The sequence below is a fragment of the Acomys minous genome, assembly GCF_964271855.1.
Source record: "Acomys minous genome assembly, chromosome: 7".
NCBI lineage: Eukaryota > Metazoa > Chordata > Mammalia > Rodentia > Muridae > Acomys > Acomys minous.
Window position 1 is genome coordinate 89,539,701 of NC_140488.1, and position 20,383 is coordinate 89,560,083.

Consider the following 20,383-nt stretch of genomic DNA (forward strand, 5'->3'; position numbering starts at 1 on the left):
CTCCATATCCAAGAAAACCAAACCACTGGTCAAATATTATATATATATATATATATATATATATATATATATATATATATATATATATAATTATATTATGTTATATTATATCACTTATATATTATAATGTATGAAATATTATGTTCTGTCTTGGGCAAAGTGTTTTTAAGAAAAATACAATTGTGTTGTTTTTGTAGATTAAACACTCTTGTTCCAACATTCTGCCATTAGAATGCTGTTATTGTTATCTGCATGTTTAGCCATCCCTAAATTCTATGACTATTGTTTCCAAAGACCTGTGGTAGCAGAAACCAAAGGTTTGCAAGGCATTTATTATAAAATTTACATCTAGCCTTAAAAAAGAAACATCAGAAACTATAATTTTTAATCCCATAATTATGACCTAAAATGCCCAGTATCCATTTTTATCTACCTTCTAATAATTTGTGACCTTCAGCACATCTTTTAACTTAATCTGTAAGCTGGGAAACTTGATTGATGATAAACATCATAGACAATGTCTTTGAAATGTCACCCTAATGTACCTGTCTCAAATTATATAATACACCTACACAAATACTTATAAAACAATTATTTAATAAATATTTATATGTGTATGCAATATATAATGTGTGCACATATGTGTGTATGCATTTACAAAACATTCATCTACCTTAAATTTAAGCAACATAAAGCCCCTTAATGAAAAGCTGTAATGATTGATTAACAAATAAACAAATATATTAGTTTTTTACTATGTTCTCCTCATGGTTCCTTTTTAGAATTGTTTGCCTGATATAATTTAACAGTAAAAGCTACAAAACTACAGCCTCTCCTGCAATTGCAATAGTGAATAGTATATTAATTTGAACAGATTCTGTCAAGGCTAAAACTATTATAATCTTAAAATAAATGTGTCCTCATTAATGGCAAGGATGTGTGTGTGGGTGAACAGGAGAATATGTACGTATTGAACATTTCCTGGGCTGATTTATATTTTCATAGTTTAGTCTAAACAAAGCATTTCAAAGATCAACCAGGGAAAAACTTGTTTAAGGAAATATTCTCAGCTACAAGTGGGAAGATAGAGATAATCAATATCATAATAACAATAGTACTTATGGTTAAAACCCTTCCCAAATAATTTCTCTTTGTCCTTTGGGCTAGCTGTTTGTAGAGAATTGCTTCTGGTCAATAAACATTTCTCAACAGCAGGACTAAAAACTATAGCAAGTGCAATTTCATCCCATTTACAAAAATCCCAGTGTTTCAATGTACAATCTTAGCTGCATATACAGAGTTCAACAAGTTTAGTTATTTTAAAAATTGACCCTCCCTACATAAATATTTCATGAATGTTGTCCTTTTCACAATTAGTTACTTTAAAATAATATTTAATGATGAGTTTGTAACATTTTTAAAGAAATGAATGAATTTCATTTATTCGTAAATATTATTATATACTTTCACATTTTCATTACATCTATTCATATAAAGCATATACTATATAGGTACAGATATACTATATTCTGATTGTATTGCACTTATTCCATTTTATCATTACATTCTTCCTCTCAACAAACTCCTCCTTCTTCTCTATGTCCCCTATCCTATTTTCATGTCATTTTTCTTAGTTTGTGGCTCATTGCATTTAATTAGGGTTGTATGAATGTGCATTAGTGGGGACTTAGTACTTGATTAAAGTCAACTTTATATATTGTGATTATTTTTCACCAACATAGACAACTTGGAAGTTTCTGGATATGATATATTCAATTTCTGATTAAAATGCTCATTTTACTAAAGTTCATAAGCCAATAAATCACTTTGTTAACTTACAGGAAATCACTTTGTTAACTTACAGGACTCTCTACTCTTGTAATTTTCTAATTTGTTTATCTAATTTTTATAAAAGTTCAATTTACTCAGCTTCTTTGTAAATAATATGGATGAACATTAAATTAGCATATCTACAAGAAAAATGAAAAATGTAATGATGATCTAAACTATAAAAATATATGCTTATATATTATATAACCTTATGCCTTGTAAAACCTATATAGTACATAACTAACTTTGGAGAGCTTTCATATCTTTATTTCACATATTACGCCAAAATTCTCTCATAGATGTTTTAAGTTAATAATGACAAGATGTGATAGAGATTGATTTACACTCAGAATTTTAGATGCGCCAAGATAGGAAAGATGTTTTCTTCAAGGCTGTCAAATACAAATAGCCAAAACATTAAGAATGTAACATTAATATAATTCCTGATTGTTTCATTGTTGTTGTTGTTATAGGTAGTTTATTGTATATACGTGTAATAATATAAATGTATATGTAAAAATCTCTCTAGTTTTTTTCCTCGGAAAAAGTGAAAAATATCAGAATAGAAAAATGTGATGGCATTGGAAATGAGCACATTCTGAAAGCCATTTTGTCATTGTTTAAGGACTTCTATTAATCTTCATATACAGAGGATCACATAAAAAAGCACTTTCCTTATTAGAAGATGCTCAATAAAAGTTGCAAAATATTTCATATGATGAACTATATGTCAGATCTTAAAGATACTTCACTTATTAGGAATTATACAACCTATATAAAGCACGGTTTGATGAGTGTAGGCTGCATGTCATGTTGGGAAATAAACCATATAAATTGTATATAAAATAACTGATTTTTTACATATAACATTACTAAACGAATCTAGAAAACATTAATTATGTATACAGTTAGAAGCTATGGTTCACATTTCCTTTTTACAAAAATCATGATGAGAGAAACCATTTGGATCCTGCATGCAGCACGTAAATCTCACTCCTGTATTTCTGAAATTCATTCATTTCTCTTGTGAAAACTAATTCATATTCATCTTGATTGATCTTACTTGCTTAATTATTAATTGGACCATCAGATGGACACTTTACTAAACATTTCCTGACTGAAAGAAAAAGATAGATATTATCCAGTTGTTACAAAACTAAACTTATGAATATTATAATTTATTGAACTTTAATTTGTCTAATAACTGTTTCTATGTCTTTTCTAGGAAAGTATGGAGATATAAAAGGAAAGCAAAGAGATTGAAGGCAGACTGAGGCACAAAGCAGGCTCACTGTAGGATCAATGTCTTTAACTTGGTGTTAGTGGATAGTTTATGAAGAATAGGAAGAGTAATATTTTTTCACATATATAAGAAATGGATGAAAGTATTGTTGGAAAGCTCTGAGAGGAGCTGGATGGGAGTTAATATAACTAACATAATTCTATAAATATGTATTTTCAAAGAATAAAAATATTTTTCAGTTGTAAAAAGAACAACTTAAGTGCCAGTAAAATTTCAGCTGCAATGATTCTTAAATTGCATTTCTATCAATCATGATCACACTCCTACTAAGAACAGAAAAAAAATCACACGTATTCTGGGTTCAATGGATAGACTGGCTATAAATTCTATTTCAAAACTTCCTGGCACATTGCCTCCATCAAGGAAGTATGTATGATATGTAAAGGGATCAAAAGACCAAAAAATGTTTCAAAAATTTTGAAGATGTGAATTAAAAAAGAGGATCTTAATCAGTAAGCCACAGACATATTTGAAAAACAAAACTAAACTAAACAAACAAAAAAGAACTGCCTTGGTTTTCAAGAAAAGCCCAACTTTCTAAGTACATACATACATATTTCTAACCCTAAGGCAAATAGCAGGACCCCAAAACAATATAATAATTAGAACTATAGCATGACACCAACATTGGTGTTGCCTTTTCCCAAGAAGTACCATATACTATTATAAAGTCAGCTATTAGAAAAGATTCTGAAAGACCAAAAGAAATAGGCAGGAACGCTCAAAAATTTTTGTCACTATAATAAATTTCAATTTGTTCAAATAAAAACACAATGGGTGCAATTCAAAAAATACGACTCAAATTAAAACATTTACAAAGCAGCCTCTGTCACCCTGCTCCACAGTGCCTTAGACTATGGGCCACCCATGCACACCAAGATCAGGATGCAGCACCACCTACCTGACAGACTAAGGTCTCTTCTTGGAATTGTTCCTAACTTCTTCCTAACACTGGAGAAAACTCTTCCAAAATGTAAGATATAATGTCTGTTTGTGTTAATATTTCTTTACAAGTAATTAAAACTTACCTTTTAAACTTAATATTTACACTTTTCTTTCTAACTGTTTGTTTAGGTGTAATGGAAATTAATCAATTTTTATTTATTTAAAACATGGTTGATCACAAAGCACTCTACTGTGGTTTTACTAAAGGGGTCTGTCACACAAATATATCGAATTAGGAACTGAAAACTATCACTAAATAATATTTTAGCCTATCTTTAGATGTTACTGTTAATTAAAAAATAAATGTAAACTATGGAAAATATGTTTACAAAGTTGGCCATTTAAAGAAGACTACAGTAGATATTGCAATGACACTGTCCATGATGCTTCTATCCTCCAGCCACTGTATAATAGCTATGGGTTTTGTACAGGATTGATCTTAACCATAGTTTGCAAAGTATGATAGCTTTTGAGCAAGTCCTCAGTACTCTTCAGTCTGTATTGCTACCTTTATCTGCCATTCAATAAGAGAAAAAAAATCAGATCTTTAACTTACTAGCCGTGAAATACATAGCCTATGTATCTGTCTGGAAATGTAACCAGGAGTAAGACCAGCTGTGAAAAGCTAGTCATTATGACCATGGCAATTATGGAGGATAGGACTGATAGATTAAAATCAAAACAGGCTTCTCCTTACTTCTTACTTAAAAGCTTGAACAAACACTGAATTTACAATTCATTGATCTAAAGAATTATTTTGTGTCTTATGTAGGTTAAAAGCCAGTATCATCTTAAATAAAACAGAACATAATACACTTTAGTGCTTTTCATCATCTTAATAAATGTTTAAATAATTAACAATCATTTAAAATGTACTCATAGCATCTTCAGTGCCAAATGTTCTCATTGCAAATTCCATGCTCAATTTCTCAGTTCACCAAATCTAGTTAATTGCTCTCAGTCAAAAAGCATTATCATTAATGACACTGATGCTATTGTCAATGAAATGAAGACATTTAGAATTGGTTCACTTACTCATCAAAGTGAAATTTTCAGATAATATATACTATTGTATTGCCATGAGGATGTGAAATGAGAATTTAATGTACTCCTTTTCATAAAGTGGCTATAAAATAAAAAATAAAAAGTAAAAGTCATGCCAATTTTTTAGAAATAAGAAATATCATTGAACTCATTAGTTGGTATATTTTACTACAAATATTCTTCATAATTACCATTCACCTAACCCTTCAGTTTTTCAAAGTAACTATAAAATGCTTTTCAGTCCACTCATTTGTTTTCTGTATGCCTGACTTATAATTTCTGTAATTAAAATGTTTATATTGTTCTTCAATTTTCAAAGACTATGAACATAATTGTTTATGAAAATATAACATATTAATGACTACAGAAATCTTTTGTGTCAGTTTAACATAGAGGTCATCAGGATAAATACTGTTGCCCAGTTGTATATAGTCAAATCCTTGCCCAGATGTTCATCTATATGATGGTGGAAGATTTTTTAATGACTCAATTTCTTTAAAAGTAAATGCATATGAAAGTGAGTTAGTACATGAAACAGATATGGAATAATAGTTGGCATATAATTGTTGTACAGTTATTATCATTGTGTTGATGTGACTGTAGATATAAATGTTATATATTATCTACTTTCAGAAAGTAATTAATTTTGCTTTTTTCAACTCTTATAGATTTTTACATTATATTCTGATTGTCATACATTTTCTTATTCAACTCTACATGGGCTTCTTTCTCATTTCATGCAAGAAAAAAAATAATAGGATAATGTTAAAGGTTATGTCCTTAAGATAGTATATAACTAGAACTCAATACTATGTAATGTTGAGGTATTATTTTTAAAGATTAGAGAATTTTAGTAAATTTATTGCTCTCAGCTTGCATGATTGAATTTTAGATTTCAGGAGCACACCACTACTTATTTTCTTTTGAACAATCTATGTATGAAATTTATGGTTATCAAAATTTTTCAATTGTATATATTTTTAAATATGTATTCTTGCTGAGAAAAGAACAACTGTAAAACTCCAAAACCATAAAAATCTCAACTAAAGTGTTTGAAATAAATCTCGGATTGAATAAAATATATTGAAAATATGCTGGTTAAATAAACACATTAATAAATAACAGACTCACAAATTAGTTGATTTCAAAATTATTCATAATACAGTCGCAGGTAACTTTTCACACATTTAATATATAATCTAGAAGTTTGAATCTAAATATTCCTTAAAGATCCATTTCAACTCCTTAGTTTGCTGTTTTGTTTTCACAAAACACAACCTTCAAGAGGCAGGGCCCTCTGACGTGTTTTATATCAATGCAAATGTGCCTGGCAAGGAAACTATGAGATGCTTTCTCTTTATTATTTTTCCACGCATAAGGTGAGACACTTTATGCTACTCTACACTATTCCCCATAATGTGCTGCTTCATCAAAGATTCGCAATTAATTGTTCTAATCATGTACTGGGATGGCTGAAACTATGAATATAAAATATTTTCTCCTTATAGGCTAATCTGGGATATTGTTTTACAATAATAGAAGTTCACGAAAACACTGCTATTATTTTAAAAGCTTCTTATGGGGCTCATTTATTTTTATGCCTAGGTCCTAGCAATCTTGAGAAATGTGTCATTTGGAAATACATTACTGTTTCTAAAATGTTATTGAAGTATATTTAACATGAACATTTTGTCTCAAAAGTACATTATTTCACAACAAAATAAAAGACTAAGAAACATTTTATCCATTCTTCTACAGATGGACACTTAGCTGTTTCCATGTTCTGGCGATTGTGAATAAGGCTGCTATGAACATGGCTGAGCAAATTTTCTTGTTGTGTACTGGAGCATCTTCTGGGTATATTCCAAGGAGTGGAATAGCTGAGTCTTGAGGAAGCCCTATTCCCATTTTTCTGAGATAGCACCAGATAGATTTCCAAAGTGGCTGTACTAGTTTGCATTCCCACCAGCAATGGAGGAGTGTTCCTCTCTCCCCACATCCTCGCCAGCATGTGGTGTCGCTTGAATTTTTGATCTTAGGCATTCTGATGGGTGTAAGATGGAATCTCAGAGTTGTTTTGATTTGCATTTCCCTGATGATTAAGGAGGTTGAGCATTTCTTTAAGTATTTCTCAGCCATTTGATATTCCTCTGTTGAGAATTCTCTGTTTATGGAATACTATTCAGCTATTAAAAACAAGGAATTCCTGAAATTTGTGGATAAATGGATTGAGCTAGAAATGATCATAATAAGTGAGTTAACCCAGAAGCAGAAAGACTCAAATGGTATATACTCACTTATATCTGCATATTAGCCCAAGGGGAATGTCCCACGAAAGCCTTCACTTACCAGGAAACTGTGACAGAGGGGAGGACATTCTATTGGGACTCTAAATGAGAGAAGCATGGGAAAATGGCAAAGTAGAAGGATCCAGAGGGTCCTAGAACCCTACAAGTAGAACATTATGATAGGCAGATTTGGGCTCAGGGGTCCCACTCAAACTAAGGCACCAGCCAAGGACAATATAGGCGGTAAACCTTAAACCCCTACCCAGATCTAGCCAATGGTCAGAACACTCTCCACAGTAGAGTGGAGAGTGGGATATTACTTTCTCACATACTCTGGTGCCTCACCTTTGACCATGTCCCCTGGAGGGGGAGACCTGGTGGCACTCAGAGGAAGGACAGCAGGTTACCAAGAGGAGATTTGATACCCTATGAACATGTACAGGGGGAGGTAATCCCCCTCAGGAACAGTCATAGGGGAGGGGAATAAGGGGAAATTGGGAGGGAGGGAAGAATGGGAGGATACAGGGGATGGGATAACCATTGAGATGTAACAAGAATAAATTAATAAAGGAGAAAAAATTAAAAAAAAAAAGACTAAGAAACTCAATTGGGTTATTTGGTTTGGTGGTGTTTAATTTCTTGAGTTGTTTATATATTTTGGATATTAGACCTTTGTCAGACGTAGGGTTGGTGAAGATTATTTCCCAGTCTGTAGGCTGTCGCTTTGTTCTCTTGATAGTGTCTCCTGCCTTACAGAAGCTTCTCAGCCTCATGAGGTCCCATTTATTAGTTGTTGACATTAATGCCTGGGCCATTGGTGTTCTCTTCAGGAAGTTTTCTCCTGTGCCAATATGTTCCAGGCTCTTCCCCACTTTTTCTTCTAAGTGACTTAGTGTCTCTGGTTTTATGTTGAGGTCTTTAATCCACTTCGATTTGAGTTTTGTGCAAGGTGACAAATATGGGTCCAGTTGCATTTTTTTACACATAGACATCTAGTTAGACCAGCACCATTTGTTGAAGATGCTATCCTGTTTCCATTGAATGGATTTGGCTTCTTTGTCGACAATCAAGTGACCATATGCGTGTGGATTCATAACTGGGTCTTCGAAGAGACTTGATACCCAATGAGCATATACAGGGGGAGGTAATCCTCCTCAGGAACAGCCATAGGGGAGGGGAATAAGGGGAAAATGGGAGAGAGAGAAGAATGGGAGGATACAAGGGATGGGATAACCATTGAGATGTAACAAGAATAAATTAATAAAAAAAGGAAAAAAAGACTAAGAAACTGATCTAGGAACCTAAGTGATGTTTGTTTTAAGAATAATCCAATAATCTCATTATTAAAGTTGAAAACAACTACATTGGCACCAGCAAAGTTCCACCAGTTAAAGTTTCCAGTACTCTATTAATACTAATAAATGCTAGAAACTTAGAAGAAAAGACTCATTTTGGATACAATTACTACAAATATTTTCTAAATATAATTTGAAATAGTATCTACTGTATTTACTCAATGTCATATTCATTCATCTCAGTTGAGTTAATTTTTACAGTTATGCCATGAGGAAAGAAACCTAATTATAAAAGGAGTTCATTAACCTATTCATGAAATCTCTAAAATAATTCTGTTTTATATAACAGAGTGAAAATAACAGGGAAAAGACTGATTAGCAACTTATATGTATGCACATAAAAGTGTGTGTTTGTGCTGAGGACATTTTAACTCTATGAAATTAGAGGGCAGCTGCTTCAGCACCTACTTGACATGTGATAGGCATTTTCTCAATGAAACAAGTGTAAACAAAACAGGTAATAAATTATGTGTTATTTTTAAATTGGTCTTGTAATCTTTCTCTCACACCCATAGTTGTTCATCTTTCAAAGATTCTGAGACCATTAAAATATATTTGTGCTTTTAAGTTCTGTCATGTGGGAAAAAAGACTCATCCATATGAAATTATTCATCATGTCATCCCCATGAAGAAGTCTAAAAATTAAATAGCCAAGGCTGTTTAAAGTACATCATTGCCATTATCAATCTTGGGTTGTATTTTTGTTTCAATATCATACTCAACAAATGAAATTATATTTAAAAAATAAATAAAACTCTGATAAATTGAGCTAATTAAGAATGGGATAAAATCTCAAAGATATTTTAAAAATTATTGTGAAAAAACTTTTAAAATATTTATGCAATGAGGGTACAATACACAGACTACTTATTTAACTTCATGGTGTGTGTATTGCTGTGTATTTGCACACATTGATATTTGTATACATGTTTACATCCATGATTGTATATTTAAATGCATGAAGAGGTCTGTGCTCAATGTCAGTTATCTTCTACTGACTTCTACCTCAGGTTTGAGATAAGGTCTGTCACAGGGTCTGTGGCTCACCCATATGGCTTTATTAGCCAGTAAGCTTCAAACATCTTCCTTCTCTCTCTCCAGTGCTAAGATTATAGGTGTCAATCACCGAGCTTTTGACATGGGTACTGGGATCCACATTCATACAAGGCTCTTTTTTTGGACGGAGCTATCTCCATAGCTCTCAACTTTCTAATATAAATAGGCATGCAAGTGTATTTCTACAATTGTATGCTGACCTTCATGGTGTGACTAGCTTGATTTAGTCAATAGGGGTATTTTTTCTTACTATTTATATTTACATATTTGACAACATGTAACTAAAAGTTAGTGAAAAAATCATGGTGAATAGAAATTTCTCCAATGCTTTTTGGTTATTTTGTTCCTTCCTTCCTATTTTAATTATGCTACATGGTTATAGAATTAATATTATTCAAATGTGTAATTTTATTATCACAGGCTGCTCCATACACTGAACCAGCATTGCTTAATTTTAAGAGAATGACTAATAATTTATTGCCATATTACATAGTTCAATACAACATAGAAATATGAATACAAGAGAGGTACTTCTGGGATGAAAGATCCCCAATAGGGTTGGAGAGCAAGTAAGAGAAGCTTAGTGCAGCAGTAATCAGTGTGTACTGTATATTAAATTGTCAAAAGAACAAACTTAATAAAAGAAAAGAAAAAATACCCAACAAAAGCCAATGGATAGTTAACTTTTACTATACATAAAAAAATAGTTAATGCTAATTTATCTTAAATTCTTCCAAAATACTTGAAATGTAAGAATGCTTCTGCACTCATTTTATGAGGCATTGATACTAATAATTTAAAAAGACACCATAGGCAAAGTACAGACCAATATAACAGAGTGATATGGAATTCATAATTCTCAACCATACAGATTCCTATGTGGCGAAATTAGAGGGGTTAGATGCCATGCCCAGCTTCCCCCAAGCCTTAGAATTGTTTCAATGTTTTCTGTTTATCTATAGAGCTGAATTTAAACCTGTCCATTCTGTTTATAAATTATTTCCTCAGTCAGATCAAGAAGAATAAATGCTTTCTTCTGTCAGACCAATTTCAATGGGAGGTGGCTCTCCATTAACAGTCATGTAATATCGGTTAATTATTTTATTCAATATGCACTTAGTTTGAGGTACAAGTTGAATGAGGAGGAGGGAATTATAAAAACGTGGTGAAATATCTCCTTTTCCCTTTACAAAATATGACCACACAGAATTCTAAGTTACAAAAACAGAAGAACATCCTTTACTTTAGAATCCTTCACTAATAAAACTGCCCAACTCTATACAGGTCATGATTGAAATTTCACAAATTTTATAACTTAGTAGATATGAAATTCTTTTTCAAAATATGATAATGATCACCAGGATCTTGAGTTTTGAAGTAGTTATACGGCTGTCATTCTAAGAGAATACAATATTCCTATATCATAGAATATTCCTCATTAAATTCAGCTTACCAAAACCTCTTAATATATCTCTAAATTATGTAAGAATTTAAATAATACACATGAGAAAATTGAGGCCAGGGACATACAGTAAATGGTCACAAGTCTACATGTTTACTAAGTGATGAGGATTGAATATGAACCTCATTCACTCTAATGTCAGTATTTGTTCTCCATTGTCTTTTTCTCAACTATATGTTCTTCTCAAGAGCAGATGCTCCTCTAAGCAAATACGGTTTTAAAGTAGGGTTTCAGAAATGCATGATTCCCTGCTTCTCCAGTGTCAAATGTATACTTCTGCAAATGCAGATTCATCCTAGATAAGAATGAAATTCTATCCTTGAACACAAATTCCATCAAGACCTAGGAATGTTTAAGAGAAACTACCTACTGGTGATATTTTTCTTCCAGCTTTCCTATCTCTCTGTGTTCTAATATAATGTACTCTGCCTCAGAAATTGCCTTGTTCTATCTCCCCAGATGACTACAATATGGCCAATATTTCATTGGTTAAAGCCAATCATAGTAGTCAATTCTGTTTCCCTTTTTGATTTAGGCAAGAAGATATGACATAATTTGTCCAGTAAGGTATATGGAAGAATATACTTAGAGTGACTTCTTATACATGTTCTTTCAATTTGGTTATGATCAATGCAAATTAATCAACACATGGTTTTTTGACATCAGCATAGCTTCTGGGAAAATAGTAAACAGTAAAATTGTTTTGAATGTGGAAATTAAAGAAGATATACTAGGATAAAAGGTTTTTTAGTTTAACTAAAAGAAACTATAGAGTTATTTTAATAGTCTTTGCATGAAGCTTTTGTTTCAAGTGTTATATAAAGCATATAATAACAACAAAAGCCCAAAATACCGAACCAAAGAATTCACAACTATTTAAAATCCAAAAATCCCTAGTAAAGTTAAACATCCCACAAATTTAAAAGGAAGCTAACAGACTGAGAAAATTATAGGTCCACCATATCGCAGAAAAGCTAGATCAAATAATAGAAATTAATTCTTACAACTTAATGAAAATAATAGAACTGGGGTAACAAAAATGTCTCAGGTGAACTATTCCTACATCTTGAATGTATCTATGCTCAGGATCTTTCAAAAGAAAAAAAACCAAGTATTTTCCATTATATATTTACACAGATAATCACACATATCAAATACACATTCAGTATATGCATATCATGCTATAGCACATACGAATGAAATGGAATTGATATATACAACTTCTGATGAGACTACTTACTTCACTGTATCATTCAAATCTCCAAACTTGCCACTTAGTGTGAGATGAGGCATAATCACAGAGAGAATCCCTATGCAGCTGTAAGATGATATGTGAATTATAGGAAAAAAGGAGGCAAGGAGGGGGGGAAAGGAAGTAAAAATGCTTGAATAGCATAAATTAAAAAGCTACAATCATCCCTCAGTACCCGCAGGGCTTGATTTCATAAAGAGACACAGTAACAAAACTGCAGAAAGTCAAATCCCTTATATAAAATGCCATGGTATTCACATATAACCAATCCATGTCTTCTTTCACAGTTCAAATAATCTCTGTAATTATTAATATTCACAGTGTTGTAAATGATTGATAAATAGTTATAGTATCATTTGGGAAATGAAAGTAAATATACTCAGCATGAAAAGTACAAATACATATTTGACTGGGTATTTCTGATGGAAAAGTGAATGACTCCTCTCATGAAGAATGTGCATACAGAGATATATGATTGTAAATATATAGTCCACATTTAATGGAAAATATTTTATTGGGAAAGACTAGTATATTTATGAGATTTGCAAACAAAAAAAAAGATGACAAAAAATCTTACAATAAGTGCTAAGCATCAGCAAAGGAAACATAGCAGAATTGATTAAAAGGAGAAATCAGAGCTGAGGAAAGACATCTATATTACTTTGTTGGACATGAGTGTGTGTGTGTCCATGAGTGTGTGCATGTGTGCAGGTGTGTGTGAGTGTGTGTGCGCGCACGCGCATGCAGGCATTGCTACTTAGTACACAAAACATTAGAGCTGGAAAAGTTCTGAGGTACAGCTGAAGTTCTAGGAAACCAATAATGAGGACATTCACATAATTTTTGATGATTGCTTCTATTGTATTTGGGGGTTATGAATATATAACTATTATTTTAATTTTCTAGTGTTACAAAATTTGTATAAGCTTAGCTTTGTGAATATCTGCCACCTATAAAATTTAAGAGAAAAATCTGTAATGCTTAACTTCAAGCTTAACTCTTTTGAAGAGATCAGTAAGTATGGATTTGCTGTTCTCTTTTGTTATTATAGAAGCCAATTTTACTAGTGGTGACAATTATTAATACTACAAAACAGATCTGTTCTATTATGGAAAGGCTTCTCTAGAGTAATTTTTGTATCTTATGCTTACTATTACTTTTTGAAATGCTCAATTGCTTCTTATTTTATAAATGCATAAATAATGAAGGCAGGTATTCTCCCTATGGTTGATAGCTATTTATTAGACGAAGATAAGAAGCAAGGATGAGGATTTATTTCTTTCTAGATACTTTTCAGTATAAATTTATGCTAAAAGACTGAAGCAGAGATTTAATGGTCATAAGAAAAGAATAAACATTTTTGCTGTCAAGTTCAAGGATTTAGGTATAATAAACATCACAGCTGAATTAGAAGTCATGGCATTGGGTTTGATTCTCACCTAGATGACTGACCAGTTATTTCAACAAATAGCCCATGCTATTTAAATATCCTGAAACTTGTGATTCTGATAAAAATCCATTCTGATAAAATTGAAGTCACACATATGTTGTGTTAGTTAGAGGAAATATATATATATTTGAAAGTCTTTGAAATCTGTGAATATATATTAAATAAGATAAATGCTTCTTCTGTTATTCTGAGTCCCCTTTTTGGTTTTCCAAGACAGGATTTCTCTGTATAGACTTGGCTGTCCTGGACTTGCTTTGGAAACAAGGCTGGCCTAAAACTCAGAGATCTGCATTTATCTGTCTTCTTAGTGTTGGGATTACAAGTCTGTACCACTGCACCTGGCTGTGAGTCCTTTTCACCATACAGAAGTATAAGTACCCAAACAAAGTACAGATAACTTTTCAAAGCCTGCCTTCTGGGCTTTGTGAGGTATAGAAGAGTACATATTATCATTAGAGAAAAAAGGGATTATTAATTGAATATACCATAAGCTGTATATAGTACACAAGTATAAATCTGGTCTTTTTAGACCCAAAATATAGGGGCATAGTTGAGGTTTTCCTGTAATATTTCACAACAAAAGTAGCATCACAGTGTCTCTAGAGAGACAACAGTAGTGTGAAGTAGAGGAAAAAGAAAATAATCTGATATTTTGGGAATTAAAAAGAAAGCTTTATCTTGAAAGTAAAAAAGAAAAATTGAATGACTGTAATTTACTGGATTAATGTGGTACAAAGAAAGGATTGACTATGTTTGACTCATCATTGAATATAGGATCAATGTAGAGAAGAAAGAATATGTTTCATATGTAAGCTATAATCACTGATAAGTCATATCCTCATTACAATAATTAGAAGGACAAAAAAAGATTGTGAAGAGTGAAACAGTTTCTTTAAGGACATATCAAGGTTGATAAGCACATAAAAATTGATGAAAATAAGTTAAAAATGTGTATGTAACTCGAGACTGAGAATAGTAAAGACATAGATATTAAGGTCATTTTCATATAGCTTGAAGATATGATTAAATCACATTAATAAAACAATTCATAGACAGATTATAAACAGGTCACTGCCCTTCAGATTTCTATGATAAGTGTGTTGGAAGAGAAACAGGCAGATGATGAAAAACATACAGAACATAGAGAGACATGAAGTTCCTGAGTCTAGAATAGAGGTCTTGAAAAAGTTCACTGGTAGTTGAAACTGTCCATATAAATGACATTTGTTCCAGGAAATAAGAATATTTCTTTATTGAAAATATAAACTAGAGTCTACAGAAGGCAGTAGATAAAGAAAAGTCTATTAGCAAGAAAAGCATGTTAAGGATTTTGTAGAAAGAAGTCAGATGTATGATTTCTCTGCATGCAGACATTTTAGATTGGATAAGGCTCCAGGAGAGAGAACTCCATGATTAAAAGATTATTATGTATTTTTAAAATAAAAGATTAAGAAACAAGTATATGAGATGAGCAAGGTCACACAAGCAGCAACTGAATATAATTATAAAATGATTATCACTCATCTATGACAGCTAGCTGAAACAATGAAGAGGATAAATCATTTGTATTTGTTATTTGGACGTAGTTCACAATACTTCAACTCAGTGGGTTAAGCAAAAATTTCAGGTTTGACACAAATGTAGATAATTGAGGTTTTTAATCCCTAAGCAACTAAGCTTATTTGTAAAACTAAACTATCTGGTATTCAACACCATCAGATAATTGAAAAGGAATAAAATTAATTACATGAGTATACAGGGAGTGTAGGTTAGCAGCTTCCCAAACAAGTATATGACAGAGACAGTTTGCTAGATAGATGTTTTAAGTTGATAATCATGAGATATGATATTGATTTACATTTAGAATTTTATTTTTTATTAATTTATTCCTATTACCGTTCAATTGTTATCCGATCCCATGTATCCTCCTATTCCTCCCTCCCTCCCAATTTCACCCTATTCCCCTCCCCTATGTTTGTGCCCTCTATATGATCATAGGGTATCAACTCTCTTCTTGGTAGCCTGCTATCCTTCCTCTGAGTACCCCACCAGGCCTCCTCATCAAGGAGACATGGTAAAATATGGGGCACCAGAGTTTGTGTGAAAGTCAGTCCCTTCTCTACACTCAACTGGGCTCAGAACTAAACAGAGAATTCTCAACAAAGGAATAGCAAATGGTTGAGAAACACTTAAAGAAATTCTCAATGTCATTAGTCATCAGAGAAATGCAAATCAAAATGACTCTGAGATTCTGTCTTACACCCATCAGAATGGCTAAGATCAAAAATTCATGTGACACCACATGCTGGCAAGGATGTGGAGAAAGAGGAACACTCCTTCTTTGCTGGTGGGAATGCAAACTTGTACAACCACTTTGGAAATCTATCTGATGCCATCTCAGAAAACTGAGAATAGGGCTTCCTCAAGATGTAGCTATTCCACTCCTTGGAATATACCCAGAAAATACTCCACCACACAACAAGGACATATGTTCAGCCATGTTCATAGCAGCCTTATTCATAATAGCCAGAGCATGGAAACAGACTAAGTGTCCCTCAGTCGAAGAATGGATAAAGAATCTGTGGAATATTTATACTATGGAATACTATCCAGCTATTAAAAACAAGAAAATCCCGAAATTTGTGGGCAAATGGATGGAACTAGAAATGATCATAATAAGTGAGTTAACCCAGAAGCAGAAAGACTCACGTGGTATATACTCACTTATAATTGTGCACTAGCCCAAAAGGAATGTCCCATGAAAGTTTTCACTTACCAGGAGATTTGGATAGATGTGAGGACATCCTACTGAGACTCTAGGTAAGATAAATATAGGAAATGGGGGAAATAGAATGAGCCCGAGGGTCCTAGAAACCTATAAGAAGAACATCTAGATGGGTGGATCAGGGCCCAGGGGGGTTCTGCTCAAACTATTGCTCTAACCAAGGACAATACAAGTATTAAACATCGAATCCCTGCTCTCATCTACCCAATGGACAGGACATTGGGAATTGACTCTGACATGAATTCTGGGGCACCATTTTTGACCACTTCCCTTTGGTGGGGAGGCCTAATGGCACTCAAAGAAAGAATAAGCAAGCTACGAAGATGAGACTTGATAGCCTATTACTATATAGAGGAGGAGGTCCCCGTAGGTCTTAGACCTAGGGGAGGAGAATAGGGTGAAAGCGGTAGGGAGGGAGGAACAGGAAGATACAAGTGATGGGATAACAATTTAGTTATAATCTAAATAAATTAAAATTAAAAAGGAAGGATCATAATGAGTGAGTTAACTCAGAAGCAGAAAGATACATTCAGAATTTTAGATGCACCAAAATATGAAAGATGTTTTCTTCAAGGCTGCCAAACACAAATAGTCAAATCATGAATGTAATATTTTATCATTTCTGATTGTTTTATGGTTCTTTTTGCTATAGGTAGTTTATTATATATATATATATGTAATAATATAAATATATATGTACAAATAAAAATATTTAATGAAAAAAGAAAATTGAGATTTTTAAATATTGATATCTGTAAAGATAATTGAGACTAATGGTTTTTCTTTTTGTGAAAGTTGTCTGTTCAATACTCTCTAAAAATAAAAAGGAAAATTGATGTTTCCTAACACATCTCCAAATACTTGCATAAAACGTAGTGTAATCTACTCCAACTAATTTTGAGTTTACTTCAAGTATGATAGGTACTACTTGTTTGAGACATTGTAGGCTCAGTCCTCCAGAGACATCAGTGAACATTTTGTTAGTATGAAAACAAAGTTCTCAACTCTGTGTGAGCTATCAACTTCTGATGTTCTTCCTTATCAATAGTTGTGACCCATCATTCCTGGTCTCTTACAACTTATTTTTCAAAAAAGAATCTTCTGATGATTCCTTTTTTTGAAATATCAACATATTTTATTTCAGCATTTTGCATTACATATAACAAATGCACCGATTATTTTATGACATATTATATATTTAGTAATATTTAGACAAAGTTAAAGTGAACAAAATAAGTATGAAAATTGTAAGATCATTTGCAATTATTTCATTAAAGAGTCATAGCTGATCAAGCCCTTAATGCAGTAGTAATGAGGTAAAAATGTGCTACCAGAATAGAAAATAGAGAAAGCCTAGAAAATGTAGCTCAGTAAAGTGATAATGAGGGAGAAAATTCTTCTTTCTTTGTCTTGGTTTGTGTTTCTTTGTTTCAGAATTACGGATATATCCTTTAAATCTTGGTCATTTCTATGGGAGAGACTTAAAGCAGAGGTAGGAGGTTGAATGTTTGTGGAGAAGAGAAATTAAATGTAAACTTAAAATGGCAATAAAAATAGTACTTTTCATGTCAACATAATTGACATGGCCCCAGTATCATATATTTAATTGTGGAAGACTTTTGTTTAAATTATGGAACTAGTCATTGTAAAATGTAGAATGAAAAGTAGATTAAAGAAGAATCTAAAACATACTTTTTAATTTAATCATTTTTACTTATCATTTCAAGAAAATTATCCTAGGACAGAAGGTATAACTATGCCCCCAAAGAGATACTTCCTCTGATGAGAATCGTTAAGGGTATGGAATAGTTAGCCTCATCTGTCAATTATCTGACACATAGATCACTAATTAAATGCATACCACCATCATGGGAAAAAAGTCAATGAACATCCTAAAATGTGTCCTCTTAAATGTACCAATAGGATCAGATCCATAATGCTAATAAGTCCTGGTGTAGGTTTGATAAAAGTCACTTCCTTAATAAATATTCAAAGTGCTCCTCTGAGGACAATAAAACTTTCTTCTCAAAGGCAATGCTAGAAAATATAGTAATTCTAGTATACATCAATTTCATACTTACATATAATAAGGGTCATAATTTCTTATATTTGTAGGTTTCTTATCATATTTGTAAAGGGGGAAATTATTTCTTGAGAAAGTGTTAAAGGACACATAGAAAAAGTTTTCTGTATTTTTTTCTTATCATTACTATAAGATTGATTTATATATGTATATATTATAATTGTATGATATCATATCAAGGAGCTTGAGGTTATATTTTTCTTAAATAGAATATATTTTTATGGAATGAGTATATAATAAACATATCTATTTGGGGATATTTCATTTACACATAAGATACTATGCATATAAATATTCTATTTATATTCTATATACTCATTTCTGAAACAAGTATATAATGTACATATCTATTTTGGAGATATTTCATTTACACATAAGATACCTAAGCATCTATAAAATCTCCCCAAATAATACAATTAGTACTTATTATTTATATGTCCAGAGATGGTGCAGTTGTATACATAAATTTTCGAAGAGCTTTGGCTTCTTTTTAAACACTGGCAGATTTTTATAAAAGAGACACTTGTAACTATATCAGGAATAGAAAGCTACTATTATGAGAACCACCTGTAAGTGTAGAATCAATGTTTATTAACCGATTTAGGTATCACAACAGTAGCAATATGTGCGAGAATCTGATAACAGCATGAAAAACAATGCACCTCTGAGGGGAGGAGGGAAGCACTAAAGACTTAAAAAAGCAAAAGAATGGTTAAATCTTGGACTAATTTCCCTTGTTTGTAAAAGACAGAGTAAATATTGACAGACCTGTGAAGGAAAAGGACTCTGTGTGGAATCAGAGGTGGCGACATAAGCAGCCTGTGTGAAGGCATAGCTCTTGAATCGAGGCTTAGGAGATGAAGTTTGCTCATAGCCCTGTGCTAGACTGACTGTGATCTGTAAGGAGGTTTGGGAAGAGAAGGAAAGAGACAAGCGAAAATGTAGTAAGTAAATGGGAAGAACTTTTTTCTACCTCATTAGAAAACAGAATATTAAATGGGAAGGGTAAGATGATTTAGCATTTAACATTAACCAAAATAATGATAGTAAAATCTAATACACTCAAAGAGAGTAATTCACAGTTTTGGTCTCTCTGGAGAGGAAACAATCTGAGCAGAAAATGAAAGTATGTTTTAACATACAGTTTGCACAGGAACATAGCTCCAACAGTTCTATAGCATGACACTATATGATCTGGCAAAAATGGACATCGAAAAGAAATTTTCTCTGAACCCCAAGAAAATAAAAGCAGAATTTATCAGTTCAGTAACTTGGTATGGGATGGCACTTTCATGATCATAAAAATAGAACTTGCTCAGGAGACTGAAAAATATAGACCCAAGAAAGTTCCATTCCTTCAGCAAAAATTTGGTAAGGGCTTTCTCATCACAGATTTTGTTTAAGAAAATTAAGCACCCAGGACACCCACTGTTGAATATGAGAACAAAAACTAATTAATAAAATTCTATTGTACTTATTGTAGTGATGAATCAATTTTATAATGTACACAAGTATTCTTGATTTAAACTG

General features: G+C 32.3%; 1 protein-coding gene across 10 annotated transcripts in view; it reads right to left on the bottom strand.

Annotated features, from left to right (window-relative positions):
• The window catches only part of DMD (dystrophin), a gene marked incomplete at its 3' end in the record, with an annotated part of 2,106,393 nt that overhangs the window by 1,473,557 nt on the left and 612,453 nt on the right, over positions 1-20,383 (bottom strand). For 9 of the 10 annotated variants that reach the window (XM_084788839.1, XM_084788837.1, XM_084788840.1 and 6 more), the window contains one exon: positions 19,622-19,750. The exons of the other annotated variant lie outside the window; for it this stretch is intronic. In XM_084788839.1, coding sequence (XP_084644965.1) covers positions 19,622-19,750 — 129 coding nt within the window. The remainder of the gene's footprint in view (positions 1-19,621; positions 19,751-20,383) is intronic. 10 annotated transcript variants of the gene reach the window in all.